This window comes from Corylus avellana, chromosome ca4 (genome assembly GCF_901000735.1).
Source record: "Corylus avellana chromosome ca4, CavTom2PMs-1.0".
Lineage (NCBI taxonomy): Eukaryota > Viridiplantae > Streptophyta > Magnoliopsida > Fagales > Betulaceae > Corylus > Corylus avellana.
The window spans coordinates 18,072,591-18,084,595 of record NC_081544.1 but is presented as its reverse complement, the minus strand read 5'-3'; the positions used below and the strand labels follow the sequence as shown (position 1 = coordinate 18,084,595).

The following is a 12,005-nucleotide window of genomic DNA, read 5'->3' as shown; positions in this document are numbered from 1 at the left end:
AGAACTAGATTGAAAGGAGGTAGAAGGACCTCTCGCAGCAAAGGGGAAACCTATGGTCTGCCAGCAGCAAAAGGCGAGCCCTCAAATCAACCGCCTGGTTTGCCAGCAGAAGAACTCTCTAATCTGTCAACAGAAGGCGAACCCCCTGGTCCACTAGTAGGGGCGTTAACAGAACTATCTGCCAAGGTGCTGTCACTAGCAGTATTGGATGAAATGACATGAATAGCATTTAGAGGACCCTCAGAAACTCTACGTAGACATCTACGTTTGAGGGGCCTCGCAATTGAATGTTCCCCAGGGGGAAATATGATTCGTAGTTACAGCTTGCCAGTCACCCAATACCACCGACCCAACAGAAGTAGGATTGCCAGACGACTCATCCCCTACCTCACCAATTCCGTCTACAGGGTCTGCCTCCTCGCCAGCAGGGCCTCCCTCTTCAGCAGCATTCACATCCTTTTCGGGAATCACAATCATGAAACGGGCTTTCAGCCTGTAGAAGCCTGGCCAGCGACTGTTGATCGTACCATCAACTAGACAGCCAGGGGCGAGTACCAGCAAAGAAAAAGTGGAGAAAACTATTAGCCCTACGCTCTTGTGCCCTTTTTTGGGCCTCACTCAAGTATGATAGGTCTCTATACCCAAGAGATGCTTCCATGTGCTCCGCCCAGATCAACCAATCACCATGAGTTCAGAAATTTTCCATTGGGAATCTTGCCCCACTGAGATCTTAGAGGAAAATCGTGAGGTTCATTCTCAAAAAACTCAAATCCCCAAGAGATGAAGAAAAATTTGTCCTTCCAGCTCTTGATTTTGGATATCCTATAAGGAAGCTTGAATACAGCCCTTGCTTTACGAGCGTGAAACTTCCAAATATCATCCACCTCGTCATTAACCGGGAGAGCATAATACAGGTAAAGAAACTCCCTTGCCATGATTTGCAGACATCCCTAATCCTTGTGTAACTCCGGCCAAAGGATGGCCATCCCTATTAGAACTCGCCAGCCGTTTGGAGAAACTTGGAAAGGAGCCAAGTTTAGTATATGCAAAATCTCCCTAATCATCCGGGGAACCGGTAATTTGAAACCAGCTTCTAGGATTTGGAGCGATAAACAGATCTCGTCTCCGTTTTCTGGACCGGTGGCGCCTTCGCCGACTGCAGGGACTCGGATTCGGACACCTTCGGGAAACTTATATACTTCCTTGCAAACCTCCAAGTCTGAAGATCTAAGTTGCGAACGAAGAGTAGCTCTGCTAAATTCCATCGCAAAACCAGGAGCATAAAAGAAGAAGAAAGACAAATTTGAGGCGAAAGGATAGCAAGATACTTGACGGCAGTGAAGAAAGAAGAGAAACAACCCTAATTTTAAGGCGTCCTCACAATTAATATTACGAACCACTTTGCCAAGTGTCCGCCAGAAGTTTAAGAGTCTCACGGTAGACTTAAAAGCGTTTCAAAAAGAATGCTGCTCGATAGAACATTCTTATCCACTTGCACACTAAAACTTGCCACGTGTCCCCAAAGGGTTCAAGCAACCCTTAAAATAATTGAAAAAAGTATCTTAGAGAAAACAATGGCAAGGACATCATACCATCGCCTCATAAACGCTCGAATACAAGCAAACCCTGGGTTGACACTCGTCAACCATAGGTGACAGAAAACGTGCGCTGTATTTTATTATTATGGCCACGATCATGTTCCTCATAAAGCGTGCCACGCCTCAAAACATGGCGTTTGTGGATGATTGAAAAAAGAGAGAAGGGGGGGGGGGGCAAAGTTAAATTGGAGAGATAAGATGGGCAGAAAGTTTTGAAAGCCCAATTCTGCAATAGTGAGCTCGAGAAAGATAGAAATCTATTTATTCCCATTAGGCCACTATAGTGACCTAAGGGAATGGTGGGGTACTATTGATACAAAATATATCCTGAAGCCTAAACCAAAAGGCCTACTTCGACTAAGAGGCCCATGGCTCGCCAGGACACCAAAGCATGAAAACCCAAAGCCCAGAGAATCCTAACACAATAACTCTATCGTATCAGGTTTGCACTCAAGCATGCGGTTATGCACCATATTGAGATGGTTGCATGCAGAATCACGTACCCCTACAATCAAGGGAGCATGATCACTCTCCAAACAACCCAATATAGGAGTTACAACCCAAATCAAAGAGCAATCAACTAAATATCTCCCAAAAGTAGTCTAAATACATAATATCCTATCTACTTAAATCTCGCATATTATCTCAAAGGATAATATCGGTTTCAACCACTCCCATGAATCAAGGGAGTCAAGTGAGAGTCCCACTAGAGTTCACCCACTCACAGCATCTATAAAAGGGGGAGTCATCTTATGATACAGATATGTATTCATTTTCTTACTCTTATTATTTTAAGTTATTATTACTCACTATTTCCTTATTTTATTACTCTTGTCATAATCAAACTCTCACTCAAGCATCATAGGTGGCACGACCGCCATACCCCCCATCTCGCGGTCTATCACTACTGATACTTGTTCTTTCTTAGCAGGCTTTGAATCAAGTCGCTACCAGGGTTGATAACTGTTTCAACATAACATAAGAACCAACCGGTGGAGGAGAGAGGACCACTTACCTCCGGTGGAGGAGAGAGAGAGCTTTCTCGGAGGTGGAGATTTTTGAGATCCTTTGTCGACGCCCAACCAACAATTTTCTTCATGAGTCGCCGGAGATCTTTCGCCGGAGTGAGAGAGATAGGCGTGAGGGTGGGAGAGCGGGAGAGGGAGAGTGGGCTTTTGGGCTGTCGTCGGAGGGGATTCTCCAGTGGCGACAAAGATTTTCTGGCAGGAAGGAAGTGAGTGAGAGCGACAGGTAGAGGCAGCTGAGCTGGAATTGAAGAGATAGAAGAGTAAGCTAACAGGCTCTGCGGTTTTTTTTTTTTTCTTGTGTAATAAGTGGTCTGACATGGCATGGTCCACTGAGCATGCCATGTCATCAAGTCCGGAATTCCCCCGGATAGTTTCCTTGCGCCCTTCCCCTCACGCCTCACCCAGCCTCCAAAGCCTTCGCTCAATGACTCTCGCTGCTGCCTTCAATGCCTTCAAGTCCTCCAATCTCATCTCCTGGAAACACGTACTCTCTCTCTCTCTCTCTCTCTCTGAAGAGACTATAAAATTCAAGTCAATCTGTAATTAAAAATAACAAAATAAAAAAAATTTAATTGATCCCCTAGATTTCCTATATTTTCTCAGTAACCAAACAGGAACTCACTTGTACTCCGATTTTCATACTTATCTTTCCCGAGTGTGATATACGTGATTTATTTTTTCACAGTCTGGCAGGCTTCAGCAAACCTTAGCTGGATGCATAGAGCGGACCGGGAAGGCTCTGCACTCCGGCGAGGTTTCCACTGTGAAACTATGGCCTGAGCTCGCCGGCCAAGGGAGGTATTTCGATTTCCGTTCCAATTTGATTCCTGCGTCCGTCGATTTTGCCGAAGAATCGCCTCTCTGTACCACTCTCTGCAAGAATGGGTTCAGAATTCGAACCGTTGAGCACTTGCTCTCGGCATTGGAGGCCGTTGGTGTTGATAATTGCAGGATTGAAATACGGAATTTAAATCCTGAAGATCACGACGTCGAGGTTGGTACCTTGATTTTGTTAAGATTTCGTCAATGGATATAAGTACAAATTTAAGCTTGCTTTATCTCTAGCTTATGCCATTTAGGATTTCGGCTTTGGAGGAGGATACCAATTGCTGGTTTCCATTTTGATAATTTCTTTTTCTCCATCTCTCGTATGGATCTTGTAGGTGGTAAATGTGAATTTTGAATTATTAGACTGTGAAGATGTATGTACAATCAGTTTGCACTTAGGGGCTTGTTGAATTTTTGTGCCCTCTAATTTTGAATTTGACTTTAGATTTCATTTCGAATTTCTCCTTGAAATCGATCTGTCATTGTTGAAATCTTATTATGTGGACCCTCAAATTTTTTTTTTTTTCTTCCAAAAACAGCAAGGAGTATTGTCATTCTTTTGGAGTTTAGCATTTAGAGAATAGGATTGATGAGTGTGGTTTTTGGATCTTCTGTTGCCTAGTAAGTGAATTTTGTTCTTGCATAAATTGTCATTGTCAATAACAGTTTCTGTGGAGGATGTTTCGATGCAATTAGATTATATCATGCTCTTAAATTTTTCATATGTAATTCTCTCCATTTGGTGAAACTAGTTCTATCATACATTTGGTGAAACAGGGTGATATTGATGAAACAGCTTTTAACTGTATTCCTTTGGTGGAAGAATCAGTTAAAATTTGTTAATTTTAAGAGGATGTGTAAATTATGGACAGATTTGCATATGAAGCCAAATGGAATCTGTGTGTGTGGGCGCTTCCCAATTTATAGAGGATCAATTTGTTCTTGAGAGAATCAATCATTGACAGGTGTCGCCGAACCACCCCCAAATTCTTGGGGATGGTTTCGATACCCCCTTTAGCTGATTTGGGGTGGTCTGATCACCTCTTAGAATTTTATTTTATTTTATTTTAATTTTTTTTCTTTGTTGTTTTTGAAATCTTCTATGTTTTATATTTTTTATTATCGGGGCACGTGTTGTATTATTATTATTGTTGTTGTTGTTGACGTGGCATTTTGACAGTTTTTGGTCAAAGTTTTAAACGTAAATTCGGGGTGCGAAGTTATTTGTCATTTATGCTTACCACATGGAGTTTTAAGTCACTTTTTAAACCCTATGGAGGCTTATTACAAATTGGCGTAACCACGAGGACTAATTTAACATTTTTCCCTGTAATAAAATCGAAATAGATGTCATCATGTATTTAACTTTATAATAGGAACTTTTAGAAATTGGCGTAACCACGAGGACTAATTTAACATTTTTCCTTGGAAGAGCATTTGGCGTACTAAGGCGCCTATGCGAGTGGCTTTTTTCGGGTGGACTGTGGCTCTAGGCAAAATTTTGACTCATAATACTTTGTGTAAGAGGAACATAGTGGTAGTGGAGTGGTGTTGTATGTGCAAGAAGACCGGAGAGACAGTCGATCATCTTCTTCTCTACTGTGAGCTCGCAAGTGCTCTTTGGCATTCAATTTTTATTCGGTTTGGGTTGCATTGGGTTATGCCTTGCAGGGTGAGGGACTTGTTCGATAGCTGGTGGTCGGGAGGACGATCCCGAAGGGCGGTTGTGTGGAAGATGATCCCTCTGTGTCTTATGTGGTGTATATGGAATGAAAGAAATGCTAGATGTTTTGAAAATTCCACTAGGACTATAAAGGAATTGACTCATTTTTTCTTCTTTACTCTTTACTCTTGGACGGCTACTTGGCTAGCTCCATTAGTGATTAGTTTTTCTGATTTTCTCTTTCATTTCTCTCCCTCTTAGGCGCTCTTTGTTTGTACTTCCCGTGTATGTGGGTTGCGCCCCTTTGTGCTTTTATTTATATCATTTACTTATCAAAAAAAAAAAAAAGGGAACTTTTAGTAGTTGGATGAAGGCTAACAACTGATAATGCTTGAACATGGTAATGGAAGACTGATAGTGCCAATAAATGCCCAAACAGGTTCCGATCTTTGATGGCTCTGCAAAAGAATGGGTAAAGGCGATAGAACAAGTTGGGTTAAAGGTGGCCAAAGATCAGTCTGGCAACAATTGTGAAAAAATGGCTCCTTATGTGAATGAACCAATGCATGTGTGGAGGAGTGATTCTTTTGTTGCTGCGTTCCCTTCACAAAAGGTTCAAATAACTTATGGAATTGACTTTCCACAGGTATGCTTTTTGCTGGACTGTCAATTTCTGTTTTCTAAACTACAGAACTTGAAAATTGAGAAGCTTACTGCTGCTTCTGTGTTATTATCATTTTTTTTAAGCATATATGAATCTTATTACAGCTTCTCATTTCTTTATTTGTTACCCGTATTCGACAGCGACCACAAATTAAACGAATGGGATGGCTATTACTGATCTGTACATTATTCCTGTCTTTTTCTGCATGTGCAATGGGAAAAATTTGTAGGTTGATTGGATTGATCCAAGTTTTGGGAATATACCTTGTATAGCACTAAATGGTTGAATTCAGCCTTTCTAAGTTTGAAATAGGACTAACTATCACCAAATTTTGGTGAAGTACCCTTGCGTGTTATTGCTATAATAAGCTTATATTCTTGTTTAGTTAGGTACAATTTTGTTAGACAATGAAAACTTAAAATCGGGAGATATTGATGAACCAAAATAAAATGATACGCTTTGAAGTGTTGTTACAGGTTTTTTTCTTCTTCTTTTTGATAAGTAATTAAGATATCATTAATGGCTTTTCACTTATAGAACTTAGTGATTTTCATAATCAGTTATCAAATAAAATACTTAACGTAGAATAGAGAGAACCCCATTATTTTTCTTCTTGAGATTTGGTAAGGTTGCTGCAATGCCTGGTTACTTGGGATTTGGTACTCAAGAATGGTGAAATTGGTGACGAGTTTAAATTCCATTTGTGAACTGGTCGAGAATTTGTACTACGATGAAATTATGTGGGTTGGAGGTTAGAAACTTGATTCAATTCAATCGAAATGGCTTTGGCATTATGCTACGGAGAGTGGAGCATTGTGGAGATTGATAATCGAGACTAAATATGACAATTTAAGGGGAGGTTGGTGTTCCAAGGAGGTACTAGAGCCATTTGGAGTGGGTTTGTGGAAACATAAAAGGAGGGAGTCGGAAACGTTATCAAGATTTGTTAGATTTTAGGTGGGTGATTTGTCCAAGGTCAATTTTTGTCATAATGTGTGGTGTGGGGATCAACCATTGAAGATATCTTATCCAATTTTGTTTAGTATTGCACGTTGCAAGGATACGTGGGTGGCGGATCTCATGCTGTACTGAAATGGAAGTATTCATTGTAATATAATTTAAACTAGACCTGTCCAAGACGAGGAGGTGGAGTTGGTCTCCTATTTCTTTGAGATGTTGTATTCTCTCATAGTAAGGCAAGGAGACATGGATATAATATGTTGGATCCCTTCCAAGAGGCATAGGTGTGAAGTGAAGTCGTTTTATCGTGCGTTAACCATATCTATGGGCTCCCTGTTTCTGTGGAAGAGTATTTGGAGAGTTAAGGCTCCTTTGAGAGTGACGTTCTTTGTGTTGATGTCGACTTTAAAATATTGACGTTGGATAATTTGAGGAGGTAGAACTAATGGATTGTTGTTGTATGTGCAATAAGAGTGGAGAGTCTATTGATTATCTTTTTCTTCATTGTGAAGTAGTAAGAGATTTATGAAGCTTGATATGTAATTTGTTTGGTGTGGATGGGTTATGCCAAGAAGGGTGAGAGAGTTGTTGATGAGTTGAAGAGGTTAGGTGGGGCGTCATGATATTTTAGAAGTTTGGAGGTTGAATCTGCTATGTTTAATGTGGTGTATTTAGAGAGAGCGGAATGCATGGAGCTTTGAAGATAGAGTCACTAGGTGATATTTGAACTCTTCACCTAGCCCACTCCACAAGCAATCACGTTGGATCTTCTCAATGCGTTTGGCAACACTCGCTAGGAGAGGGAAGAGGGACATAAAAAACTTAGGCAGATTCACGTGAGTACTCTTGATAAGGGTAACGTTGCTACCCTTAGACAAGTACGTCATTTTCTAACTGACCAACCGAGATTCCAACTTCTCAATAACACCATCCTAGATATGCTTAGCCTTATAGAAGGCCCCCAACAGTAACCCAAGATACTTGACCAGAAGTTTGGAAACCCCACACCCTAGGATACGAGCCAACCTTCCCACTTGAGAAACATTCCCCACAGGAACCAATTCTGACTTATCCAGATTTACCTTTAAGCCCAACACCCCTTCAAAACACATAAATAAGCACTGCAGATGACGCAAATGAGAAAGCAAAGCATCACAAAAGATCTGAGTATCATCAGCATACATAAGATAGGAGGAACCAAAATTGCCCATAGAGAAGCCTTCCAACAACCCCCCACTCATTGCAGCATATATCATTCTACCTAGAGCCTCCATCACAAAAACAAACAGCAGGGGTTATAAGGGGTCCCCTTGTCTCAACCGACGATAACTACCAAAGAAGCCTGTATTCCTCTAATGAAGGCACGTGCGTAGGAGTGTTGCTGATCTGGGTTATGCCTAGAAGTTTTGTTGATCTGCTTAATTGTTGGTGATCCTTTGGTAGGCCTAGGAGTGTTGTGGTGTTGAAAATGGTGCCTACGTGCCTTTTTTGGTGTGTATGTAAGGAAATGAATGATAGGTCCTTTGAGGACAAAGAGAGGATGTTGGGAGAAATTTTATCTTTGTTCTATGAAACTTTGTATTTATGGACGGCGGAATATGTGTATCCTCTGTTGATTAATTTTAGTGATTTCCTTGTTCGTTTTTTCCCTGCTAGTTATGTGGCTCCTTTTGTATACTCCCAATGTACTTAGGGCGCCTTACGCTTCTTATGAGATTGATTTATTACTTATAAAAAAAAATAAAAAAAAGATAGGTGGCGGAGCTGAAAAGGATTATGTTCAACATCCTTTACACATGGATAGTAGCTCATAATAGTATGCTTTTTTCTAACTTTTTAAACCTTCGTTCTTCTTTTTTTAATGATTAGGGATTCTCTTATATATTTCCTTTGTACTAGGGTTACGCCCCTTAGTGCTTTTTTAATGAGATTATATTACTTATGGAAAAGAAGACCTGGAATAGATTTATGAATGTCAATTTTAAGTATTCAATAGTAGTGTTCCATGTAATAGAGATGAGGTTGAGTTGTCTTATTTCCTAGGAGTATTTAATAATTCACAATTTTTTTTTTGTTTTTAATATTATAGGTACATGCTATTGGCTGCCAGTGGTTTTCTGCAGTCTCCTTGGACAATTCTTTGTATTCTGAACAGATAGCTTCATCAAGAACCTTCTGCGTTTATGAGGAGGTTTGATTTATTATTTCCTGATTCCTATCATGGTTTGATAATTTGCTTTTGAAGTAACACGAAAGTGACTTTATAATCAGTAAAAACACTGTGACATTGAGGTCTCTTTTCTTTCTGAATTTTTTTTTTAAAAAAAAATTGTAATTGAAGTAATGGTTGTTGTATTTGACACCTGAACTATAGTTGGAAGCAATGTAAAGAGAAGTTCCCTCTTATGAAAAAGCGTATTGAATTAATATCTAGAAAAGCTAGGTCGCATTGTAAACTCGAAATGTATAATTGTCTCTCATAATTTATATATTGAATGACTTTATAAGTTACAAAGGATCATACATTAATTGTGATTTTGAAAAGAAAAACAGCTGTTTACCTGCATATTGCGAATTCTTATAACAGAGAAATTGCTTAATGTTATAGGGTGGAAATGAATCAGAGTTATTTGGCAAGAGGTATCTTGTAATAATATGTTTTAGAAACCATCGTTCCCTCAACTTGTGCCTCATAATGCAGTTATAGCCATTTCTTGTTGCCAGTGATGACATGCATATCATTGTATACGAGAATGACATGATATGCATGCTTATGGAGTTTCTTTTTTCAGCAGACTACTGTTTCTGCATTCCTTTTTCTCTTGTTCCCTACAAACTACATCCAAATATTTTAAGTAAAATAATTGTGACTCTTTTTCTATATGTTGTGTTGGAAGAATCAAATAAGTGAAATATATTATGATTAAACAAATTTATTTTGTTGGTTCAATATTAGTTCTTGTGTCAGCTTCAAATATCCATTTAATGAAGTGGACAGCATATTGTCACAAGTATGTGATAGAAGTGCAGAATATTACATCAACAAAGTGCTGCTGGTTTTATCAACTTTAGAAGAAAAAAACAAAAAAAGTTTAACAAGGCTATGTGGTCCATTGGGTAAAGGCGGCAAAACATAGCTATATATACTACTTTGATATGGTCAGTGATATGTCTGAAGCTAAGTGTGACCTCTTTTTTTCAAGTTAGTCTTATATTGTTGAATCTATGTTGCTAATGATAGTGTTTACATTGGAAAAGCCTTGCAGGTGGAGAAAATGCGCAATGCTGGACTCATAAAGGGTGGCTCACCAGAAAATGCCATTATTTGTAGGTACATGCCTCATCCATATATACACGACAGCAGTTTTTTCCTCTCAAGCGTGTAGGAAATCAGTTAGGTTCAAACAGGGACATGAGAAACTTTACACAGCTGTGCAACCTCAGAAATTAGTTTACCTCCATTTTTCATCACATACATGATCCTAATTTCTTCTGCAGTGCCAGCAAAGGTTGGGTGAACCCCCCACTGCGTTTTGCTGACGAACCTTGTCGCCATAAGGTCTTGGATCTTATTGGTGACCTTTCCCTTTTTGCACAGTTTGGCAGTCAAGGGCTTCCAGTAGCGCACATAGTGGCCTACAAGGCATGTATCTTGCTAAACTTTTCTTCCCTGTTTTGGATGCTATAATTTGTTGATAATTGATTAATAATCTATCAAGTTTGAATGTGGTATGCTTTTGCATTTCAACATGAAAATTGGGACGTCTACTACATTCAAACTGTGGAGACAAGGACATGACTAATACCTTATTTTGTATGTTTACACCGTTCACATTGTTATATGTTTTTGTTTTTTTAGAGAACTTCATCTAGCTATCTTTAGTAGGAAACCCATGATCCCACTTGCGTGTATGTTACTTTCACAAATCCCTTTTCGACCACTTTGTCCTGTATTGGGTCATAGTGACAGTACAGGCCGTCATGTCCTCTCCCAAACTCTTGAACCACATGCTTTTATGCCTCCTTGTAGCCCTGTGCCTCAGACCAAATCATTTCTTCTTCTGGATGCAGCCAGTGGCTACACCATTGTCAATTTTCTTATATCATTACTTAATTTTCACTACTTCTTAGGCTCTTTACTCATACACTTCTTGTCTCTTATTTTTTATTTTATCATGACTAACTTTATATGTATCTTCATTTATGTATACCTTTCTTTGGTCATGTAACATAATGTATGTCAAGTTCTCTCCTCAAGGAATCTAATAGGCAATCATGTCGCTTCAGAAGTGTTTCACCTTCGTTCAGTTCAAATTCTTTTGGTAAAGGTCCTCAGTACCTGCCTGACCTTGTTGATGACCATTCAAATCAAGAAGAATGGTACTAAGAATATCTTGATGGCCATGAAATTTCACCGTACCCTTGAGTTTTGTCCTTTTACTATTTGTGTTACACATGCTGTTATAAATCTATGAAAAAGTGTGCATAACTTGAGGGCATTTATCTTATCTAATGGATAAAATTAGTTTGCTGCTTGGTTTGCATCAGAGATCTTTGATCCTTTTTCCTTTAGAAAGTAGAATCTGCGTAGCATGAGGTTGAGAAGTGAGATTCTCCTTCAGTCGCTACCTGCTTTGATGGTGCCTATGCCTGTAAACCAGTTGCGGCATTAGGTTTCAGTTTGGGGCCATCATTTATATGTTGTGTCTAATTATTTTGGGCATACAAGTTTCTGAGAATATCTCTCTCTATATATATATATGAAAAAGACGTTGGTTGTCAAAACAAGAGAATTTAGGCAGAATGAGCTTGGGGCCATAGTTTGATGGATCTTAACGAGTTGATTATAATCCCTTATGTTCATCATTGTTTCTTCTAAACCCTTTATTTGGTCAATAACAAGGTTTGATTCAACTGGAAGCGTTTATTGGAGCCAACATAAATACAAGAACTTCATTTCATGTTGGGTTTTAAAAAAGAAATTAGTAGTGTAACAGTCATTAAATAAACTACAATTCATCGCTTGCACTGATGGCCGTTAGATTTCCCTGTTGTTTTCATTCTCCAGCTTGTAAAGTATTATTGTCGTTCTCCTTGTATTAATGCTGGTAGTGAGCTTTTAATTAACCTTGCAAATATCACAATTTTCGTTTTATAACTTGTGCAAGCTTAAGCACTATGTACTGCAATCCACTTCGTCTTCTTCCTGTTTCAACTTTCAACGGCTTCATTGTCTGAAAGCTCATGGAAAAGAAGAATTTGTG

The 12,005-nt window shown here is 39.2% G+C and overlaps 1 protein-coding gene across 1 annotated transcript; it reads left to right on the top strand.

Annotated features, from left to right (window-relative positions):
* Positions 1 to 2,943: 2,943 nt before the first annotated feature.
* LOC132180012 (probable UDP-3-O-acyl-N-acetylglucosamine deacetylase 1, mitochondrial) lies at positions 2,944 to 10,385 on the top strand (the record flags this gene model as incomplete). The annotated part of the gene is given in 6 exon segments (XM_059592846.1): positions 2,944 to 3,110; positions 3,312 to 3,620; positions 5,557 to 5,763; positions 8,831 to 8,932; positions 10,008 to 10,072; positions 10,240 to 10,385. Coding segments are annotated over 6 exon segments (973 nt in total), but the record flags the coding sequence as incomplete, so codon positions are not given.
* Between the last annotated feature and the right edge of the window lie 1,620 nt (positions 10,386 to 12,005).